The 24,001-nt window shown below is 47.1% G+C and overlaps 1 protein-coding gene across 4 annotated transcripts; it reads right to left on the bottom strand.

Moving 5' to 3' along the window:
- Positions 1–474: 474 nt before the first annotated feature.
- Positions 475–23,998, bottom strand: Zbtb49 (zinc finger and BTB domain containing 49). 4 transcript variants are annotated; one of them, XM_046423638.1, is made up of 8 exons: positions 23,936–23,998; positions 19,132–19,298; positions 15,993–17,083; positions 13,548–13,594; positions 6,841–6,914; positions 4,769–4,851; positions 4,521–4,682; positions 475–1,705 (listed from the first exon to the last, which is right to left on the bottom strand). In XM_046423638.1, exons 2-8 carry the CDS (start codon positions 19,281–19,283, stop codon positions 1,029–1,031), a joined length of 2,286 nt encoding a protein of 761 aa, XP_046279594.1. In that variant the 5' UTR covers positions 19,284–19,298; positions 23,936–23,998; the 3' UTR covers positions 475–1,028. The 4 variants fall into 4 exon arrangements, with proteins under 4 accessions (XP_046279594.1, XP_046279593.1, XP_046279595.1 ...); XM_046423637.1 differs by having other exon boundaries at positions 23,897–23,990; XM_046423639.2 differs by lacking the exon at positions 23,936–23,998 and adding an exon at positions 17,835–18,047 and having other exon boundaries at positions 19,132–19,251.
- Between the last annotated feature and the right edge of the window lie 3 nt (positions 23,999–24,001).

The following is a 24,001-nucleotide window of genomic DNA, read 5'->3' as shown; positions in this document are numbered from 1 at the left end:
GTCAGGGACGCTGCTGGCACCTACACAGGCCTCGTGGACTGCAGCGCAGTGAATGGCCGGGAACCCAGGAGGGAGCCCACCGGTGGCTTCACACCTGCCCTGCGACTGTCTCCCCCCTAAAACACTGACCTCGATGGTTCACGTCTGGGTGACAGAAGCTGATGTGAGGAGGCAAGGGTGCTCCCAGCTCTAATCTGCACAGACCACCCATGCTGAGCTGGGTGACAGCGCTGTGGACACAAGTGCTCCCAGAGGCTGCCATCCTACTGGGAGGCAAGAGGAAGCCCTGCTCGGGGCAGGGGGCTGGGCGGCACCTCCAAGTGGGTCTCAGGTCACGAGCCCCATAAGGTGTTTCTCACTCTGAAGGAAGAAAACCAGAGGACCAGAGAGGCTGTGTGGCTGCTGGGGCCCAGGCTGCTCGCAGCTCAGGGTCCCTGGTGTCAGATGACAGAGCAATTGGACTTACGACTCAGCTCCGCTGCCAAGACCTTGCTAACCTTTAATTCTTTGCCAGTGCTGAGATCAAACCCAGGGCCTTGCACATTGATATTTATTTTTATACCACCATCGTCTTCAGACGATCATCATTTGGAGAAAACAAATATTATATAGAAAACAAGTTTTGTTTATTCAAATTAAATTATGTTTCCTATACAAATAGAATCTGTAAATAAAAATACAAAATGCTACAAATTTCAACCTTGTAAAAATGCAAAAATAATATCTGTATCATTACACATATATTTTTCCTTTTAACACAAAAGTGTACACTAGTTGACACAAAGCATGGGCGCTCATGCTGGTGGAAGGTAAGGTGATGGCTTCTTCTGCCCCAGGCTCTAGGAGCCCCACTCCCACGCCTGCTCCAGGGGCACCAGTGGGCCTCCTCCCACTGTCAGGAGGGGAAGCATCTACATATTCTCTGATGGTCAGCAGGGACCAGGTGCAAGGAGGATGGAGGACTGTGGCCTCGAGACTGGTTGGCCACACTGAGGAAGCCACACTGGGCAGCAGGTGCTGATGTGGGGTCATTGGTCCAACTCATTTTCATTCTGCAGTGTCTTCATCGCCAGCCCCCAGAGTGTCATACTGGAGAAAAACTGCCCCTCTGAGTTCCTATAAGCCGCGGAAGACGCACGGCCGCCCAGGGGATCAGGGCAGTGATTGTCCAAAGCAGCCAGAGAGGAGCGGACCATGGCTGTGCTGTCGGCCTGCAGCGGTTCGCTGCTGGCTGGAGTGTCCATGTCTGGGTAGGTGTAGGCCTGGGGCTGGGCCTGGGGCACCTGGGGCTTGGCCAGCTTGATAGCGTCCAAGCTCAGCTTCTCCTGGGCACTGGCACCAGGAAGGGGAATCATGGAGCGTAACTTGCAGTAGGAGCCGGCAGACTGGCCGTCAAATTCCGTTGTGGAGTTTCCCACCGGGTGGACAGGGAGTCTGACGGACACTGGCATCAGCGCCACTGACACGTCCTGGGAGATGGAGTCGGAGCTCTGGGACCTCTCCAGGTCAGAGGTCTCGAGGGCACGGCCAAGCTCCTCCAGCACGCCCGGGCTCTCGGCGTCAGCCCGGCAGTGCATCTTCCTGTGCCGCCGTAGCACGGCCGAGCGCGTGAAGCACTTGCCACAGATCTCACACGTGTAGGGCTTCTCCCCGGTGTGCGTGCGGACATGCCTGCGCAGGTCGCCGGAGCCCCCGAAACACTTCCCTGCAGGGGAAAGACCAGGGTTGTGAAGTGGCCTTTCTGGAAGGATCCCGTTCCTCCTGACACCAAGTGACCATGGTTTAAGGAGAGCTGGTGGCCGATGGCACCTGCTCACTTTGGGGCAGTATTCCTCCTGCTGCAGTCCTCCCACCCCCACCGGCCTGCAGGTGTTGAGTCTCAGTGAAAGTCCTCCAGGGACTCACTGTGCCCCTGCACAGAGGCCACCTGCAGGGCTGCGCTCCCCACGTCTGGACTCCCCTCATCAGTCTCCCTGACGTTCCTAAGTCCAACATGCCACCCTGAAAGTCAGAAACGCCTTTCCTGAGGGTACTCCTGTAGTACACATACAACCTCCCCAGGCCCTATTTCCTTTTTCTGTGTAAAGAGATGGAGTTCCATAGTCAAAATAGGCAAGAAGCTGAGAAGTGGAAATCGTCCATCAGTACCAAGGTTGTGCCCACACAGGACGCCCTCCCTCTGCACGCATGTGTGCGAGACCTTGCCTTATGCACCGCTCTGTTCCTTCAACTCTCTCTCTCTGCCCTAGTCACATAACAGGTGAGGTACTAAGAGGTACGTAACAGGTAAAGGACTAAGAGGTACGTAACAGGTGAGGTACTAGGGAAAAACACCTGAACAATCCAACTAGACGGAACCACCCACACACTGAACTCTGGGCACTTTCCCACATACATATTCCAAATCCACACGCCCTGGGAACTGCCTGTTTCACTGCTGCATTCTGTCCAGCACCACTGTCTTCACGGGACACAGTGGAAGCCCTTTCTACCCTGTCTTGATGCCGCACTGTATTCAGGTCTGGACACTTGTGATTGGAGGCCTCAGCATGGGGGCTTACTGCTGCACATGCAAGTGCTGCCAACTGTTTACCTAGGTGATGGATACCACAGCGAGGGCGTCGTCCCTGACATGTGGGATCTTCATGATAACTCCCCACAGCAGAAAGGACAAGGGAAGGCTCTCCTTTATGCCTCATGCATGGACAGGAGCCTGGCTCCACTGCGTCCCTGCTGTGACGAGGCATGACAAGATGGCACCTTTCTCTACATGGTCATGCTAGTGGCGGTTGCACTGGCAGCAGAGAGGAGGGTCAGCACTGCACCAGGTGGCACGCTCCGTGCTCCGTTCACAAAATGTGTGCAGCCACTGACCAACGAGGTCAAGCTGAGCTGCTTTGAATCCACTTACGAGAGCCGCCTAGAGGGCAAGGAGACACTAAGGAAGAGTTTCCCAGGCACAAACTCTGCAAAGCCCAGGGCGGAAGGGAGGGTCAGCTGGAGGGACAGTGCGGTCAGGTGTGCGGGAGAGGGGCGCCTGTCTTCAGGGCCATGCAGTGAGTGTGAGAGGCAAAGCTCAGAATATGAGCCACCGCAGCAGGAAGCCTGTCTACACAGCGAGCAATGAAACTCATCCATGCCAGACCCTGTCCCTGCATGGCCATAGCTCAGGGGCTATGTGAAGAAGTCAGACACCAGCTACAGGGAGCCCGGGTACAACTCCACTACACAGCCGTCCTGAACAGGCAAACCCAGAGACAGAAGTAGACAGGCAGTTGCTGGTGGCTGGGGATGGGAAGGGAAGTCACTGCTAATGGGTATGGGGTTTCCTTTTGGGGTCCTGAAACGGTTCATAATGAGACTGTGGTGAGCGGCACAACTGGGGGAATATATGAACACCCTGACTATTCATTTTACATGGGTGAATTTTATGGTATGGGAATACTCTCTAGGCACCTGACTTGTAGGAATATTCCCGTTCCCTTTATGTCTCTGTTCCCCCTAAGGTTGACCTTGTAAGTCAGAAGCAGGGGCAGGGCAGAACCCTGAGGTGGGGATACAGAGGTCCCCTTTCTTCCTCCACTAGTGGGACTTGAGCAGCAGCAAGTCCTAGCTGGGGAGGAAGAGAAATTTAACTCCAAACCAAGCCCATGGTCGTGATGATTATTCAGAAGTGACATTTTAAATTGGTGATCTAAGGCCGAGTCTGTAATTTAGAAGTGATGGAACTTTAGTTTCTGAGAGGCTCCAAGTGGCATGGTGTTGCCCGTGTTGGTGTACAATTAGAACAGGGAGCAGAGAACACGGCTGCCTTCTGGCTGCATCCCCCGAGTCCTGCCCTAGTTAAGACACCAGCGCAACCAGAACAGGCCACTCTCCACAGCACTGCGCTCCAGGATCCCACACTTGTTCTAAAGAGATCGTCATAAAGATGATTGTCACTCATCTATTCACCGTGGTCAGGTGCTGGTCCTGGGCACACACCTTGCCTGGGGGCAGGCACCGTGCACTCACAGGCGCTCCGTCTCTGCATCCTCATCTGGGCAGCAACTGCCCCCGTGCCCAGCCCGCCAGCTCTCCACTGTCCTCCGTGCTGAAGTCACCAAGCCACGGACATGCTGTATAATCTGCTGTATAATCCGTGACCCCACAAAGCCCATCCCCTCGCCCCCAACGTGTGCCCCCAGGGCTCCAGGAGGACACTCTGGTCTCCAGCACCCTCCAGAGCTTGCACCCTTCTCATTTGGACATGAGCCTTCAGTGCCTGAAACTCTTGGTCATCTTCTATCCAGAGCACTGGGGACAGTTTCTGATACCTCACAGGCACACAGTGAGCACATTCCTGAACACTGGAATGAGAGACCACAGGAGGTGGCAAAGAAAACTATCATTGTCATCTTGCCTAGAAGGAAGCAAGTGTCTATCAGAGGCACCAATCAGATCAGCTCAAGGTGGAGCAGGATGTGCTCTCCCACTGCACGGTTGACCAGGTACCCCCAGGGGACGAGGCAGAGGCTCACCACAGGCGGAGCAGCTGTAGGGACGCTCCCCGGTGTGCCGGACCCTGTGCTTCACCAGCTTCCGCTGCATGTTGAAGGACTTCCCGCACTGGTCGCAGGTGAAGACCTTGTCAGCCGTGTGCGTCTTTTTGTGCTCCTTCAAGTTACTGAAGTTGCTGAACCCTAGGGAGATCACAATAGGCGGTGAGCTGAGGGCCAGGTGGCCTGGAGCAGACACCTTCAGGGCAAAGGAGGGTGCTCTGCTGTACCTCGGCCACAGGTGTCACACAAGTGTGGCTTTTCTCCCGAGTGAATGATGATGTGACGCTGGACATCACCGGAGGCTGCAAACCTGCAATATAATTGGAAAATTCCATTAAGAGCCTGGCGACACTCCTGAGGGTCTCAGTGACCCAAGCCGCTGAGGGGAAGACAACGTGTTCCCGCTCTGCTTCAGAGTGGTCTGATTCACCTGAAATGTGCATTTAAACCGTTTTTCCTTGTGTCTCTTTTAAGAAATGCAAAACATGATGCAAGGTCTTGTTTTTGCATTTTTCCTGCCTGGTTCCACCTGACTTCCTTCCTCAGCTTTACACTGCACGAGAGCAGACCCCCTGTGCTCTTGCCTCATTCCCCAGGCTGTAAAGGGGAAGGAAGCCCTGGCTGGGAGGAAAGTGAGGCCCTTCTGTGCTGCAGTCCTGCAGAGCCCGGGTGAGTGTGGCCGCCTGTGCTCAGCAATGCAGCCCTGGCTCTCCTCCCGCAAGGGAGGCTCAGGACCAAGAGGCAGTGTGCCAGAAAGACTCCTGAGAAGCTCACCTCCTGCACCCTGAAGACCAGGAGGGAACGAGCCCGAGAAGCTCACGCCCTGCACCCTGAAGACCAGGAGGGAACGAGCCTGAGAAGCTCGCCCCCTGCACCCTGAAGACCAGGAGGGAACAGGCTCTCCTGCAGTCACATGGAGACTCACACACGTCCTGCGGCAGAGGGAGAAAGGGCTCTGAACGGAGACAACCAGCCTCCACCGACAGCTGCTGTGTGCCAGGTGACGGGACAGATGCCTCAAAAGTGTCACCTCACACACTCTCACACCACCGGGAGGCATTTTCACCCCACTTTCCAGATGGGAAAACTGAGTCCACAGACGGTCAGTAACCTGCCGAGGCAGCAACTCAACCCAGGAAGTCTGTGCTTGTTCCTTCCCGGCACACCCAACAGGAGTATGTTGCATTCTGGGGGAAGGGGCTGCACACAGAGGTGACTCCTCATGGAACTCAGAAATTGATGACTAGAAACACTGAGAGAGGGTGAGATTCAGGAGTGAGGCACTGATATGAGCACGTGATACCTGGCACCGTGTTCCAGAAGCCACAGCAGAAGGGGGACATGGCTGGCTGGGCAGCTTGGTTCTAGCCCGTTTTCTACCAACAGCAGAGATAGTGTTTACCTGAGCCTGAATCAGGGTCGCTCCTGCCTCTGCTGTTCCCACAGCACGTGATGCCACAGTATCAGAGGGCTCTGCCTTCTTCTGGCCCAGGGCTCGTCTCTGACCCTGATATTCTTCAGTAGGAGCTTGTCAGAGGCAGAGAATCTGTGCTGTTGGATTTTATGCTGTGACCACAGCACTGAGCACACAGGGGGCATTTAACAGATCTACCCAGGCTGTGGCTAGTGGTCCTGGCTGACAGCTGGGCTTTAGTATAACAGCTGGGTGGCAGAGTAGAAGACCTTGAAACATAACCAAGTGAGGGAAGGAGGGCTGTGGGCTGTCTGGGGACACGCTCCTCATGTATACCACCCTGTGCAGAGGAAACTGCTACTCATCTCGTTCCACCTGCATCAGATACTCTGCTGCCAGCTCAGCTCTCACTTCTCAGGTCAAAATCCACCTGCCCATTGAAGCCTAGCACCACCCTCCTGCCACCTCCCCTGAAGTCTAGCCACCCACGCTGCAAGTCTCATGTCCCTACTAGACAGTGCCCTCCTTGGAACATCAGTCTATGTTCATGACATCCTGCAATGAATTAAAGTTTTAGTATAACATAAGGTTTCATTTAAGTCCCATTTCCTTCCTAAGACTCCTGCCCCAGATGTTCTTTCTTTTAATTTTGTTGTTGTTCTTTTTTTTTTTTTTTTTTTAATTTTTTGGTTGTAGATACACACAACACCTTTATTTTTATGTGGTGCTGAGGGCTGAACCAGCGCCCCATCCGCACTGGGGGAGCACTCTGCCACTGAGCCACAGCGCAGCCCACTTTATTCTTCTCACTCTGTGTTTCACATGAAGAGCCAGAGGGCGTGACCCCCACCCACCCATCATGCACAGGCCGAGCCCAGGACGAACCTCTTCCCGCAGATCTCGCAGATGTAGGGTTTTTCACCAGAGTGCCTGCGTAAGTGAGTCTGCAGGTTGCCTGCCTGCAAAGAGAGGAGAAGAGAGACACCAATCATCAGAGTTTTCTTTTTTTAAAGTTGTATAAATTCAAAAGGAAAACTACAGATTTAGCCAGGTTCAACCCAACTTTCAATGACGACTACAGAGATACAACTTAGAAGCCATGTGCAAGAAGGTCAAGGACAGCAGGTTCTGCCTCTGGTGCAGCCACCTGGACCACACAGGAGCTCCTGGCTGTGGCCTTGCACGTGTGACCACTCTAGGTGCCACCTTTGTAAATGCTCTGGTCCCCAGCCTGTATTGTAAACAGACCTCGATGCATTTTATTTGTGTATCTATGTGCAACAACATTTGGAAGAATAAGAAGCACTTGTGTATGTTCACTCCAGTATTCACTGTTTCTAAAAAAAAAAAAAAAAAAAAAGTGCTTTTGGGCATAAGGAAGTATTCCTGGGGCACCACAGTTAGTTCTGCCTGGGAGGCTTATCATTTTGACCTTTGTGCAAAAATGCAAATCAGGAGAAACTTGGCAGTACCATGGGGCCTTTTGAGTTCCTAATTTCTGAAACTAGCAGGGCTCTGCAAAGTTACACTGATAAGGAGATCACCAAACAGATTTCCAAGTACTAATCATGGGAAGTCAATATTAAGTTACCTAAAGTACAGAGAAATGAAAGTCACAAATGCTGTAGATATTAAAAAACTATTTGGAAATATTTCAAATTAGGATTTGGAGATAAGACTTTATACTGCCTTAATTTAATAGTCTCAAGCTGTCATTTTCCCCATTTAATTTTTTATAGTATTCTGTTGCCAAAAGACAAAAACATACAAATAAACTAAGATGCCTATGGCTCCAATGTGTAGGCAGGATGCTCTAGAGAGACAAGGTGAGAAGGAATAGCATCCAACTAAGAAACTGTCTTTTTAATTTTGCAAAGTATACTTTAAGTTCACCTGTGAGTGAAAACTCAAATATAAAGAACTTGTGGGCTACATGACTTGGAGTTCACGATGTCTATCACACCCCAGGAAACACTCAGACAGACGCTTGCGTTAGACTAAGATAAATTCAGCTTAAGGAGAACTTGGGTTTATTTTCAATAAACAAAGAAAAAGAATTTGGCAAAACTTTGGGAAACATCCTGTTTTTAAAAGAATAACTATTAAGAAGAGTAAAATCACCACAAATATCAACAGCAATGCACATTTGTTCAAAGTCACACATGCCACTGGTAACTGCTACCATTATTTCTATTTTCTAGATGGAAAACAGATTCAGAAGAATAGTTACTCCAGTTACATGGTTGGGGTACAAATAAACAGTGGTCTGTGTGATGCTGAGCTCCTCTACTTGTGGAGCAACCCTGAGAAAAAGCCAGCTCATTGTGAGCAGTCAACACAACAGTCACTGGGCACCCGGGAAAAAGCCCATGGGTGGGAAAGACACATCACTGGTGGCTTTAAGCCAATCACTTCAGAACCTCAGAACAGCCCATCAGTCCTGGAACAATCTGAACAGCACTGCTGCTCAATGGTAAAGCTGGACCCTACGGCTTCAAGTTGTTTTGTAAATTGTGTATCATGACTAAAAACCTGCCAGTTAATTTTCAGCATGGCTTAAATGGAATTATTTATTTTCAGACCAAATATAATCAAATGGTCTTCCTCGTAATAAGCAGTAGTAAAAAACATCCACACGCTTCTTTACCTACTTCTTACTGGAAACATAATAAAAATAATTCTCTTTTTCCCACATCAAAAAGCACATTTGGCCAGGTATGGTGGTGCATGCGGCAGGAGGTTGAGGCAGAAAGATCGAAAGTTCAAAGCCAGCCTCAGCAATTTAGAGTGAGGCCCTAAGCAACTTAGTGAGACCTGTCTCAAAATAAAAAGGGCTGGGGATGCGGCACAGAGGTTAGCACCCCTGGGCTTAACCCCCATTACCAAAAGTAAGGAGCACATGTTGGTCTGATAAATAATATGAAAGTAGACTAAATAAAACTAATAGGATAATTCATTACATTTAGATGATTTCTGAATGTAATCCACACAGATCATTCAGCACACTTGGGTCTGCAAGGTCCGGGCTTTGGTTTGTGCTTGGTAAGCTTCTGCCAGGCTCCCATGTGGAGGTCCTCCTGAGTGCACAGGCCAGGTTAAAAATCAAAATTCCTCTAAGTGGTAACAATGCTAACAGCTTTCATTGGTCAAGAATTAAGATCTTACGAACTAAGCCCTTTGCAAAATTGTTGTGCATAGTGTTTAACTCAATTGCCACAATTTTTTTTTTTTTTGAGATGGGGTCTGTGTTGCCCAGGCCAGTCTTGAGAGCCTGCATATGGTCAAAGATCCTCCTGCCTCAGCCTCCCAAATGCTGGGATTATGAGTGTACTCACCATTCCTGGCTGACACAAGGACTTACAGAGCATATCACTCACATTCTGTACAGAACTAAGGAATCTGGGAAGTAAATTACTGGCTTCAGATCATAAAATTTGGATTGAATTCTCTAATTCAGATTTATCTGTTGACTCCAAAACTTATGCTGTTAAAACTATAATTAAAATACTACCAGTAAAGGAATTTCAATTTTTTTAAAAAGTAAATACCACTTCAAACAAAGATGAACTTAACGGAAAATCTGCATAGAAAAGTAACCCAAGGGTTGGGGCTGTGGCTCAGTGGTAAAGCGCTTGCCTAGCATGTGTGAGGCACTGGGTTTGACTTCTGCCTTTTCTTTCAGCACCACACATAAAAAATAAAATGAAGTCCATTGACAACTAAAAAAATATTAAAAAAAAAAAAAAGTAACCCGGGTTGAATGATTTTACAATAAACCCTTTTGACATGGACTCAATGTCGGTATTCAAACATGAACAGACCCTGCCGCAATTTTCTTCCATGAGTGCTCCAAACAGCAGCTGAGTGATAATATGACCAAGTCAAGGGATCTCAAGGATTTTAGAGGTGAAAGGGATCCAAGACCTTAAAAGCCATCTAGTTCAGGAGTATCAAGACTTTAGGATTCCATAAAGTTGTAAAATTAAAAAGATAAATTGCAAAAGTTCATCTCAATGTCCTCATTTTTTACATTTTTATCATGGAGGGGGAAAAAAATCACTCTGGCATTAGTCCTGCACCCTGGAACCTCTGTCTGAGCAGACACCTGGAAGGTGTCATGAGCATGGGAACTGAGGGAGCCACCCAGTCCAGACACCAATGCGGGGAGACTACTGCCTCTCACCCTGTTCCGCCTCTCAGGACTCATCCTGCATGGACTCCCCGGTGCTTTTCTTTCTGCCTCCCTGAGGGACAGGACAACTGCTCCTTTTCGAAAGAAGCTGCATTTGCTGGACTGACTTCTCCATCACTGCCCTGGTCTATGTGCACTGCAAGGAGACAGGGCACCTCAGAAGAGTCACAGGCACATTCCCAAAGCAACATGGAGCCTTACTGCACAAGAACCTGAGAGGTGAAGCGTGCAGGTTATGCTACCAGGTATGTGGTCTGTTGCACAATCAAAGATGATACCAGGGCTGGGGCTGTGGATCAATGGCAGAGTGCTTGCCTAGCATGCGTAAGGCACTGGGTTCCATCCTCAGCACCACATAAAAACAAATAAATAAAATAAAGGCATTGTATCCGTCTACAATTAAAAAAAAAAAAAGAAGCTAGCAGCTTTCATAAGCTGAATGCTATGGAGTGTGCCGGCTCATTAATGAAGGCACAGTTAACTTTTAATAAAATCTAACTGTACTAAACATTAAGTTCTCAGTATACAGGGTCAGAAATTCTGACTCGTGTTTTTTAAACTTTTTAATTCTCAGAAGGACAAGGCTTTAGGCACCCACTGCTACTAAAACACTCTGGCAAGCAACATGGGGGTGTTCCCGTACACTGCAACCACGACCGTGTTCCCGTTTATTACTGGGGCTAAGGGAGGGTTGTGGGCATCATGCACTGAGCATCCCCATGCAAACAGCACTGCTACTCTCCTGCCCTAGGAGGCCAGGGACGCCTGGCTTACCACACATCTGTCTCCAGGGCACTCTGGAGCACTTGCTGCCCTGCCTCATGCGCCACGCCTTTAGGAGGAAAGGCACGCTCTCCTCGGCCTGCGCTGTTCCCGTTCCTGTTCGTATCCCAGCCCAGCACATTCCATGTGAGTGTCCTTGATGATCAGTGGTCACTTCTTCCTCTGAATGATAAGCTCCCCAAGGCCTTACTTTGGTCCCCTCTAGCCACAGCAAATCTCGTGGACAGAACAGGGATATAACAGGCTTGCAATAAAACCTTGTTGAATGAAGTCTTTAAAACAATTCCTGTTCATAAAAATTTCATCATTTCACTATGAAAAAAACACAGCAACAAACATTTGAAGACTGTGGCTACAGATAACTCTATGTTCACAGAAACCCAACAAAAGCAGAGTGTGGTGATGCACACCTGCGTTTCCAGCAACTCAAGAGGATTTCAGGTTCAAGGCTAGCCTCAGCAACTTAGTGAGACCCCCATCTCAAAATAAAAAGAAAAAGGGCTGGGGAATTTGCTCAGTGATAAAATGTCTCTGGATTCCATCCCTGGTACCAAAAATTAAAAATAGAAACCTAACAAAAACACAGATACCAACTCAGAAGAAAAGAGGAGGCATTTGCCTCAGACAGGGATGCCTGCTAGGGTTTAAGAGGGCAAGTGAAGGCCAGGACCTAAAGCAAGTCTCCAATTTGTCTACATGGCAAAATCACTGATTTCTAAATAACAATACTGGAGTCCACCCAAACCAGGAGTCAGCGTTTCTGAGAGTAGGCACCAGGCATCAGTGCCAGAGGAGAAGGGGAGGCAGGTACAAGGAGGCCTGGATGCTGGCTTTCCTTTGGCTACCAGAGGGAGTCAGGAGGGCTTCTGAGCAGAATGTCAGAACATACTGCATCATCGCAATTTAACTGTAGAACACGCTTTCCAGAATGTTTCCATGAAGTAGCAGTGTTCCCATTTTAAGAATAAGAAAAACAAGGACCAGAGAAGTTGCCATTGCTCATTATCAACAGCCTTGCAGGTCGGGGGCTTGCCCATAACACCCAAGATGTGGGAAGTGGTGGGGACAGGAGGTCCCACAGGGAGACTGGGACACAGAGCAGTGAGGGCTGGTGAGGTAGGATGGGGCAAGAGTATCAGGATGAAGGGAGTAACTCATTACGCCAAGAGCTTCACCTAACTCCTTCCCTCCTGCAGCTCTTTTGGGGTAAGCAATTTTATTATCCTTATTTTACCAATAAGGGAACTGACTTGCTCAAGGTTGCACAGCCATGATCCCTGACAGAGGCAGGCTTCAAATCTAGACCATCTGGCTCTACAGACCAAGCTTGGACCCTGGGGCCAGGCGGGCAGGAGGATCGCCACTAGAATGGTGCTGGAGGATGAGCACTCTGCTCATCTCATCAATTATGCGCTCCCCATTCCCTGGGCAGGAGCATCCCCTGGGATGACATAAACACACTGCCCAGCCCAGAGGAACTGATCATCCGGGGAGGACAGGGTTGCTCACGCACAGGAAGAATGCTGGATTTGGGACATCACTACAAGCGGGGAGTTAATGAGAGGGAGGAGTGGAGTGGATATGGCTGGCAGGTCTGGTGTGTGGAAAAGTGGGTGCACCCTCAGTGATGCAGGCGACACTGAGAGCTGTGTGGGGCAAGATGGCACTCACTGCTTCCATGCTCTGCAGGACCTCCCTGCCCAGCCCTACCACACCAAGAGTCTCCCACTCCTGATGGGGACCAGCCCAAGCTTATTTTTCTGGCTGAGCAGCATCTGCAGATATCTGCCCTCAGGCCCCAGAGCGGCTGCCATCTTATGTCCCTTGGAAGCCCAGTGCTCTGCACCTGGCCATAAAGAGATGAACTTAACGTTTCAGAGAGAAAAGCAGGTGCCCACAAGCCAGGTAATTCTAGAACTTTTTTGTAAAACATTAAATCTCTAGGTTTGAGTCCAGGGCCTAGCACAGTACCTGCCCACAAGAAGGTACAATAAAGGTTTTCTAAATGAGAGAATTAACTACGTGTTCAAAAGATCTTAATGGAGATCAGCTAAAGGAGAGCAGTAAAAGCAGGTAATAAAAATGATTTAGGCTAGGAACAGTGGTGCACACCTGTAACCCCAGCTGCTTGGGAGGCTGAAGTGGGAGGACTGCAAGTTCAAGGTCAGCCTCTGCAATTCAGCAAGACCTGGTTTCAAAATACAAAAAACCCAAAGGGCTGGGGATGTAGCTCAGTGGTAAAGCAACCCTGGGTTTAATCCCTAGTGCCACACACACACACATCTAGTCCTGATGAGAATAAGACGACTACTGGTGGAATATCATCTGTAGGCTCCAGGGAAACAACACTGTGTGTGGTGCACAGGAATTTCATTCACCAAAGAAAAGGCATACCTAGGATGGGACCCACCCTTAGTAAGGGAAAGGAAGAGGTACTGTGAGAACCTGCCCGACCTCGTGAACTAGAAATTTGTGTTCTTAAAAGCTATCTCCTGATTTATTCTGGAATCTTCAAGTAATAGATATTATCAGAGGTAAAAGAGTATCTTATTCATAATAAAAATAGACACTGCGTTTCAGGTTTCCAATTATTAATAGTAAATAAGAGTATTCCCACCTGAGAGAAATGTTTCCCACATATGTTACATTCAAAAGGTTTCTCACCTAAAACAAAGCAAAACAAAACAGAACAATTTGTAAAACCAGTACTAGCATTTGAGCAATAATTATTTAAAATGTTTAAGTGATCCCTGTTCTCTTTCACACGGAACAGGACATTCTCCCCACAGCAGGACAGCGGAGTTTCTAGTTCCACTGTCACTTGGCTCTCACAAATAGTGCTCAGTGAAATCTCTATGCTTTTCCTCTAAAAAAAATCAAATGACTCTCCAGGTAGAAACCTGTGGTGAAGCTGAATGTATTTATCTGCATTCAACGCAAACCCCAGGCTCTCCTTGCAGTTTTCTTGCTGAACAGCGGGAACCTGACTCCACTTTACTACTGGCTCCTAAGAGGACAGGCAGCCCATTCGCACCACCCATAGTGTGAATGCGGGAGCCCCAAACAGGGTGGACCTCCTAAAACATGATGGGACAAGGAGACAGCCCCTCTCTGCTGCCTCCCAGCCTTGGTGGACATGCTCACAGGACAGAGTGAGGCTTCAATGGGAGAGGTGCTCCTCTGCGGTCTTTTCAGTCACCTCCCATTTAGTAGCTCTAAGTGATCCTGGACAGGACAGACTATGGAGAATGGATGCCGCTACATGAAACCACAGCTGTGTGCACACAGCCTGCAGACCAGGACCTGCAGAAGGTGTCCATCAAGGTGCCACCCGTGGGCCACACAAACCAAGGAGCAGCCTGAGCCAACAGCCTTCCCTTTCCCTGTTCCACTCAGATCACATGCTACATTAAGACCCTCTTCGAGAAATAACAACACTGTGCTCCCTTCTGACCACACAGCTGGGCTCTGCTAGCTTTCTGGGCTCACTGTAGCTTCGTGGGCCCTAAATGATTATAATGATATTGTCTGTATTTTGGGAGTCCAAAAAAGGATTATGTATAAAATTACTATGATAATAGGCAAGTTAAAATTCCCTTAAAAGATATACTGAAAAATGAGAGGTTACTGGTCACTCAGGTGCTAAGTAAGCAAGGCTAGTAACTCCATCCAGTGGGTCAGACTTTGGCCTTGGTATCCCTGCACTGGTAAAACCAAGGTCCAAGACATTCTGTCCACGTGGGCTGTGTCTATCAGTGTGTGCTACATTAGAAATGAAGAGAAGGAAGTCCGTGACGCACAAGCACACTTCACTGGCCACCAGGATGGGACATCGTCACACCACGTAGCCACTGGCAGGCTCCACCGCAGGCTCATGAGAGAAGAGGAAAGGGCAATGATGCCCTGTGTTATTCTGAAGACAGTTTTGGGATGGCAGGTCCCAGAGAGGGTTCCCAGGCTCTGCTGCCCTCTCAACAGATGTTCTCTCAGAATAAGTAATTTAGTTTCCTTTAAAGCTAAACAGCTAAATTTCTCAAAAAAATTATAGTGATCATTAGGCTGCAGGAAACTTGAGCAAAATTCATGGCAAAACCAAGTCTGTGATGCCCACACATTTTGAACTAAGAGTAATAATTATAACAGCACTTTATATTCAAATTCACTGATATTTATAAATGGCTTTCACAAATATTACTGATTGATGTCTCCCAAATATACATGAAGAGATAATCACCTAAGCAAACCGGGAATCCCAAGTGATAAGAGAACACTACATCAAAAAATGCAATGACCACACTGTATGTGTAGTTATTCTGGAAGCTTCCTGTGCACACTGTCTCATGACTATAATTGTACACTAATTTGTAATGTTATTAAAGTCATCATGTCTAATTATAGGAAGGAAAGTTATATGTAGCTATTATACAATGTAATATGTATATGGTATACTATATATGCAACATATAACACATATGGTATAATACCTCTAAAAATTCGTGAAAGGGGAGAAGGAATGAATTAATAAAACCTTGAAAATTCAATGTTTAAAATGGAAGAATTTTTCTTTTGAAAATATCAAATGCTTAAGGCTTCCAAATCTCAATTCTTCAAATCAGATATTCATATTTCTTCTGAGACCTTTTAGAATTATTCAAACTGCATTATTTTAGTTTCAATTACCTACATTATGCTTTGAAAAAATAAACTTGATCTAATTCTAAAGAAACAACTAAATATAGCATGACTATTTTAGAATTAATTAAGAATTTTGAGCACATCAAAATAACTGACTACACTTCTTTAGAAATGGACAGTTTGTCACATAAAACTACACCTGAAATAAAAAGTAGTCCATCTTTCAAAAATGGCTCTATTTTAAAACCATTTGCAGAATTTTAAGATGCATCATTAAAAATTAAGAGTAAAGTGTAGTTAATGTCACTTGAGTTTTAAGAACACCAATGACCTTGTCAAGGAAAGAGCAAAGCTTCTTATACAAACAAGGCAGGGTGTCACTGCAAGTGACTTCCTTCCCCGTGCCTGTGGGTACGGGTCAGTGTACCTGTATGAGACCGTTTGTGCAGCTCCAAGTTGCTTGGGTGTTTAAAAGGTTTCCCGCACAGTTCACATGCGTACTGTCTCTGTGAATGAAGACTCTGGGACTGATCTTCCAGTGTGGCGGGGGCTTCGGACAGCTCCATCTCACTAACGCAATTAAAATTCTCAGAACTGATGTCTTCACTTTCTTTTTCTTCAGTACTTCGGCTGCTAGCTTCCTCTGCCATATTTTCACGGGTAGATTCCGTCCTCTTTGTTAAACCATAATCCACCTTGTGTTCAGATGCTTGCTCTGCCGATTTCTGGGACTTTAGGAAATTGAGTTTCTTTAGGTGAATGGCCTTTTTGAGCCTCATCTGTTTGGTAGGTTGTTGGCCAGGGGCATCCGACTCAGGGTCTGGGATGGAGTCACTGGGCAGCTGGGCCAGGAAGGTAGAAGGCAAGTGCTCGGAAGACTCCAGGAGACACTCAGAATGACTGATAGCACAAGACTGGCTGTCCACTGCAGCGAGGTCTGCAGGGGAAGTGAAGGCGAAAGGCTGCTCGGTTCCTCGCTCTTGGCTGGGACAAGCGGTCTGTTTGCAGTACTGCTTACTGTAAAAGTCTCTGAGTTTGTAATAGTAACTTGGCTGTTTGCAAGGCAGCTCTGAGCAGCTGCTGTCTAAAGCACTGGGGGCTTGTTTGGACATTTCACCTGTGGAATGATGAAGACTGACTGACGGAGCGTGAGGATGCGGCTCATCCAAAACCTTAGCATGCTGGGTCCCTGCAGGACACTCTTGCAGTAAATGAGGGTAGTTTTCATTCATAACACAGGTGGCATCTGGGGCCAGAGTGCTTTGCAGGGAGAATGTACTGTTACAAGGCATGCCAGGTGGCTGTTCAGAGGCTGATTTTAAAAATGTGTGGCACAGATCCAGAACGTTCTGAACTTGCAAACACTGAGCTGTGTCCAGCATTACTTGAATATTGTCTGGGTTCAAGTCTAGGTGAGAGGTGTACATGAAGTCCAGGATCTGCCCTATGCCGCTGATGTTTTTGACATCCAAATGGAAAACATCATTCTTCTGGCTTGAAGAATTCTGAAAGAGGCTCCTGATTTAAAAAAAAAAAAAAAATCCATTTATGATGAAAACTATTCTTACAATCTGCTTTTTCTTATAACACTCATGTTTAATATTTTAAAAAAATCTACACATAGCAATATGGCTTATGACTCACAAAGACAGATCTGAAAATTATTATGAACATGATCTACTTAACATAAATAAGAATGTTCTAAATATCTTTTCAATCTGCAATTATCCATATATATTAATTACATATAAATAAAGAAAACTAAATTCATGCTTTTGAATATTACATTTAGTTTGACAAATGACATATTTCAGACTTTAAAACATATTCACGAATATCTTCATGTCTAAGTGCCTTAAAAATTTCCTAAAAATAAAAACACCTGTAACAAACCAACCCTTAATACATATTTTGCTTTGCAACAAGTAAATGCCTAATTACTGGCAGGTTTTTTGGCAACCCAATGGTCCATAAGCCAATAGTAAGACACCTCATGAGTTAATGAATCTAAAAAAAAAAAAAAGATGCCATAAAGCAGGCTCTTTTTCTGGGTACAAGTCAAATTCACAGTGAACGAACTGGTACTGTGTGTACCGTAATCAAATGAGTTAGTAAACTGTCTTGTAGCTTGTTGATGACATTTTGTCAAATATAGTCACCTGTTTTCCCAAAATGGCCTTCAGTTCTGAATTATTTCAGCTCAAAACAGCCATACAACAGAGAGACCTAACTCCTTTTATGTCCACCCCTCCTCTGCACCCCCACGCACCCGGGAAGGCAGAAGCAGGTGACAGCAAAGCCCAAGGGTCTGGGGCCATTTTGCATATGGACAAAACTGCGGCCCAGCTTCAGGAGCTGGTTCATGACAATCCGTAGTGTTGTGGACTGTGACAGACTTCATTTCATGATTCAGGGCTTTACAAGGGAAAGAGCAGATCACGTTCCCTATATTGGTTACTAGAGCAAGAAAATGGTACGCATGCTGCAAACAAACAAAAAAATACTTAGGAAAAAGAAGTCATTGTGTTTAAAGAGAAATAAACCTGCTAACCAGAAAACTAAATTATGTAGAATATATAACTTTAATAATGTTAAATACACTGTAACAACTATTTGGTGTTATTCAGCATTTATGAATAATAAATGTTTCACATAAGTAGAAATGATTACAGGGAAAACTAAGTTGAATTCAAACCAAATATTGTCTTATAATATTCAAATGAGAATAAAAAAAGATGAAAAAAAGAAAATAAAGCAGCCCATAGAATGTTTTCCCCCTCTGATTTTGTCTCCTTTTTCTTTTTTTCCCCTTGCAGTACTAGGGATGGAACCTAGGGCCTCCTGCAGGCGAGGCAAGCACCTTACGACTAAGCTAAATCCACAGCCCTTTCTAAATTTTATTTTATTTTCAGACAGGGTCTCACTAAGCTGCCCAGGTTGGCCTCCAACTGGTGATCCTCCTGCTTCAGCCTCCCAAGTAGCTGGGATTATAGTCATGTACCACCTTGCCTGGCCCCCACTCTGATTTCTTATCACAGAAAAATTGTTACCAGGAATTCAATTCCTTAATCATTTTATCCTGAAAGGAAGATATATGCAGAAAATTGAAATTAAATCAAAATATCAAAATAAAAGACAAAAGTACCAAAACACTTTCTTTTTTTTCTTTTTTAAAGAGAGCGAGCGAGCATGGGAGAGAAAGAGAGAATTTTAATATTTATTTATTTTTTTTTAGTTTTCAGTGGACACAACATCAGGATCGAACCCGGGCCGCACGCATGCCAGGCAAATGCGCTACCGCTTGAGCCACATCCCCAGCCCACCAAAACACTTTCAATCATCCCAAATACACTTTAGTTAAGAGGTATTTTTCCTTTGGGTCATTCTAAACATAAAAGCAATAATCATATTAAGTTGAACTAAAATCAAAATACCACCCCCCAAAAACCCCCACGGGCATAAAAAGATAAGAATAGTCAAACTCAAGAAGATAGAAAAATGTGATCAAAATGCCTCCATACTAGAAGGGCGTCCCCCATAGCTGGTAGGCTGTACGAGATACGCACCTGAAATACTGGCTGAAGGCTGCCAGAACGTTCTTATGTGCTTTGAAGCAGACCCCTCTCACCACCAGCATGCAGTCGCAAAGCAGGCCCTGAATGCGCTGCTCATGCAGTTGTTGGAGAAGATGGCAGCTGTGGGCAGCAACAGGGTCCATGCTAAACCATGAGACCTGGAGCAGAGCATGAGAGGAGACTCAACACCACCACTGGACATGAAGCAGCCCCCACAGCACTCGCTCCTCTGCACCTCCCCATGGCAGCGCTCCTTCAGCTCAAACACATACCCCCCCCTCTTTAAGCTCAGTTGGCAGCATCTAGACCAGTGCTGCTAGAGAGCACCATTTGCAGGACGGAAATGCTCTCTGCTGGGTACTCAACACAGTAGCCACTGGCTACGTGGGACAATCGTGCCCTTGAAACATGACTGAGGAACTGAAATGTCATCCTACAAATTTATATTTAAACGGTCACTGTTTTTGATAGTGTAAATCCAGAATACAACCATGATACTAAGTGTACCTCTCATGGTCTACTTAGTTATATGTTAAATTAAAAAATAAAACAATACACCTATATCCACACAAGGTTAAAAAAAGACAACTAGTTGAGATCAAACCCACATCTGTCAAACACCTAACTTATGGTCAGTGAATTGGAAGCTGGGGAAAATCAGGGGCCATCTTAGGGAAATGAGGTGCAAGTCAAAGTAACTACCTTCACCAGACAACAGGAGGCACCCTGCAGCAGCGTGCTGGATCCGGGGCCTTTGTGCCTCTCTGATAGGTGTGAGGGAAGTCAGGGAAGGAGCCAGGCAGCTACCTAGGGCAGACAGACCATAGGCAGTAGGCCTCTTGAGTGCGACTCAGTGGCAGGAGATGCCATCCTAGATGGCAGGCCACAGTGAGCTTCACAGGCCTTCTAAGAACCCTAACTCTCAATGGGATAATGCCATAGTCCCCCAAAGGCTCATGTGGTCCACCAGGTGGACAGGAGGTAGAGTCTTAGAAGAAGTAGGTCACAGGGAGTGTGTCCTTAAAGGGTATATTTTACCCCTGGCCCTTGCTCTCCCTCTCTCTCTGCTTCCTGCTCACTGTGAGGTGAGCCACTTTGCTCTGTCACACCCTCCCCACCATGGTGTTCTGTCTCATCACAGGCCAGAAACAATATAACCAAGTGACCTGGGACTAACACCTCTGAGACTGTGAGCCAAGATGAACCTTTCTTCCTTTAAGTTGATTTTCTCAGGGATTTTGTTACAGCAACAAAAGGCTGACCAACAGATAGGAAACCGTTATGTGTACACAGAAAGTTTAATCATATGACAACTATAATAACTACTGTGTGCTAGGCTATAGGTTAATAGCAAAGAACAAAACATGCTGGGTCCCCACCCTAATGAAGCTGATATTCTAGTAAGGACAACAAAATAAGTGCACAGTATACCACTTAAACAGAAGGGTGACAGTGAGACATTGGGACATACTGCTCACTCCCAGGCCCAGGCCTACGAGCTGACAGCTTTTACTTCCCATCTTTTGGAAAACTGGCTCTGGGAAGCCTCAGTCAGCTGTAGACATCCAACTAGATAGACTACCTGGAGAGGGAGAAGGGCTCCAGGGCTCCGGATCCCAGGGAAGCCATGCTCATACTCCCCAGGGTAGCCTGTCCAGAAGCTGAATACCACTCAGTGTCCCAGATGAAACCACATGGAACTAAAGAATTACCCAGCTGACATCTGCCTAAATTCCTGACCCACCAAACTGTGAGGTAAAACACTTCTTAAGTCACTAGCAAAAGCTTCCCTTGACCAAATCAGTTGCCTCTTCAATCTACTGCTTTCTCTGATTCAAGTGACCCCACCGACAAGCACTGCATGAAGTCTTTACACAATTCAGGACAAATATGAGGCATACAAGGTGCTGGTGTGACAGGAGGAACACAGGGATTTCGTCCATGTTTGCTGCTCAGTGTGATAGCTTTCTGTTACTATAGAAAATACCTGAGATAATCAATTTATAAAGAGAAAAGGTTAATTTTGGCTCATAGTTTTAGAGTTTTAATTCATGATGGGTTGGCCCCATTGCTTTGGCTTTGTGGTAGCACATCCTGGCAGTTATTCATAATGGACCAAAACTTCTTACCTCATGACCAGAGTGTAGAGGAAGAAGGCTGGGCCCCCACCATTACTTCAAGGGCACAGCCCTAATGACCCGAGGGCCTCCTATAAGGCCCCTCTTCTTTTCACCACATCCCAACAGCACCAGTCTGGTAACAAGTGTTCAACATATGGGCCCCTGGGGAACATATAAGACCCAAACTACAGCAAGAACCTTGGACTAGATACTCTAAGGTTTTTTTTCTTTTCCTAAAAGCTACAGATCTATACCAGAAATATAAAGGTAGAAAATTTGGCTTTGTTAGAATGATATCAAACGATGGAAATATAGGGAAAAAGAAAAATGGAAGAAAACCCTTCCCTTGGGTGGATGTGAATGAGGAAGTGCTTTTAAAGGGAACAAGAGCCAGAATGTAACTTTAACCTGCAGGGAAAGCACCTACAGCAAAAGCCCTTGTTTGGGGTGGGGGTGGGGGTGTGCTGCAATTCTATCAATTGGTCCAACACAAATGGATGAGTTTGTCAAAGTTTTTCAGTGAAGCCATTAATAGATTACTTCTCCAAGGGTCCAAAGTTCATGTGCCTCAATACCAAGCTTCCTTAGAAGGATCCTAAGGGGTATTTGCCCATTATGCTTAAAAATTTTTTTCTATATTGATATCAATACAATTATAATGATATCAATAGTGGGATCCACTGTGACATCTTGTAGATGCACATTATATAATTTGGTCAGTTTCATTTTCCAGTGTTTCCCCTTTCCTTCCCCTCCTCCCTCACCCTGGCCCCCTTCCTCTACTCTACTGGTTTCCCTTCTATTTCATGAGATCCCCCTCTTTTCCTATCAACCTTCCATATATGAAAGAAAACATATGACCCTTGCCTTCCGGAATTTGGCTTATTTGACTTTACAAAAATCTCTCAAGTCATATCCATTTTCCAGCAAATGATATATTTCATTCTTCTTTATGGCTCAATAAAACTCCATTATATACATATAGCACTTTCAACTCGCTTATTTCTAGTCCCTCACCCCACCCCAGAGACAAAAGTGCTGGGTTTAAGCAAACAAGCCTTGGTCTTGCGTTAGCTTTATGTTGACTCTGTCTACTAGGAAGGCCAATTCAGTTAAATAGGTATTGTACGTCTAATATGTACAAGATATTGTTGTAAGGATGAGTGCTGGCAAATTGAACAGGATCTGTTCCCTGGCCCTCAGTTTCCCATCAATTACTTAATTTTATAGAGTATCGATTGTCTGCAGGTGCTGAGGGTACAACGGTGAACAACTCCATATGCTCATCCACGCCTTCATGAAGCATCAGTCCAGTGGGAAAACAAGTACAGCACTGCAGGAGCATTATTAAGTAGGGGGAGGAAACCTGTGCGGGGAGGGTCAAGGGGAAACTTTCTGAAGGAAGAGACATCATTGCTGAAACCTGAGAGTTAAGTCTGTCAGACCAAGAATGAAGAGGGTTTATCCTCTTTGAATTGGGGGGTGGGGTGGGGTAAACGAAAAAGAAAATGCAGGACAGCATAAGAATAATATGCTGTGCCCTGTGCAAAAACACAAAACATCTGGGGCACCCTGCTTTATAACCCCTTGGCCATTCTGTCATTTCTGTTGGCAAATATTCACCTCCTTGTCCCCCTGGTGAATTCCTCGTTAAGGGCTCAATCGTGTTCCCAAAATGTGACTGCACATGGAGATCAAGGCCTTTGAAGAGGTAATGAAGTTAAAACCCAGGCCAAGAGGGTGGGCCCTACTCCAGTCTCAAAGATGTCATTATGAGATGACAGGATTTGGACCACAGAGAGACATCAGAGATGCAGGAGCACAGAGGAGAGACCTTGTGAGGACAAGCACAAAGATGGCCACCCGCAAGCCAAGGAGAAAGCTTGGGGAAGAGGAGGGGAAGCAAACCTGCCTGATCCTTGATCTTGGTCTTGCAACTTCTAGAACTGTGGGAAAAATTAAGTCTGTAGTCTAAGTCACTTGTATTGTTATGGCAGCCCTAGCAAACTAATACATCTGCTCTTCCAGGCCCAACACTGCTCACTGCCAGAGAAGCCTTCCTATCACCCATAGGCACCGCCGGGGGATTAATGGTTTTCATAATACTTTGCTCATCGCTCATTCAACTTTCATTCCCTTATTTAAGCAACGAGATACTTAGTGACCACCGCCGGATGCAGACCCTACTGTGAGGGCGGAGAACAGCTAACGTTTATTGAGCAATTACTAAATGGCAGATGCTGGACTCCCAACCCGGGAGTCCTACCAGACGGTGTGGGAACTGCTATCAGACCCGTTTCACTGATGCAAAACGGGGAGGCCGAGCCAGGCGGGGAGCTCCGCGGTCTCAGGCACCTCCCCAACTACAGCGTGGAGCGGGACGGAGAGAGGCGGCACCCGCGCGGGGCGGGCAGCCGGGGACAGGGCGCACTCGCAGGCCCGGCCACTAGGTGCGGAAGCGCCCGGGTGCCGGGCGCGGGGCGGGCGCGCGCTAAGCCGCGCCGGCCGCCAGCCCGACTGTACCCCGCAGGCCGGGACGCCGAGGCGGCACGCCCAGGCACTCCGGGCCGCTCCGCCTGCGCGAGTCGCTCCGGGCCGCTGCCGCCTCCGCCTTCGCGAGGCCGGCGGCACCTTACCCTCGGAGGCCGCTCCCTGCCCCGCCGCCGCCTCTTCACCTGCTGCCCAGGTCCCCAGCGCCGCAGCCGGGTGGCAGGCGCCGCGGAGCCATCCGGACCACGCCC

This window comes from Marmota monax, unplaced genomic scaffold, assembly GCF_021218885.2.
Source record: "Marmota monax isolate L192 unplaced genomic scaffold, Marmota_monax_Labrador192_F-V1.1 WCK01_AAM20220418_F8-fsc00009, whole genome shotgun sequence".
NCBI lineage: Eukaryota > Metazoa > Chordata > Mammalia > Rodentia > Sciuridae > Marmota > Marmota monax.
This window is presented reverse-complemented; position numbering and strand designations above follow the sequence as displayed.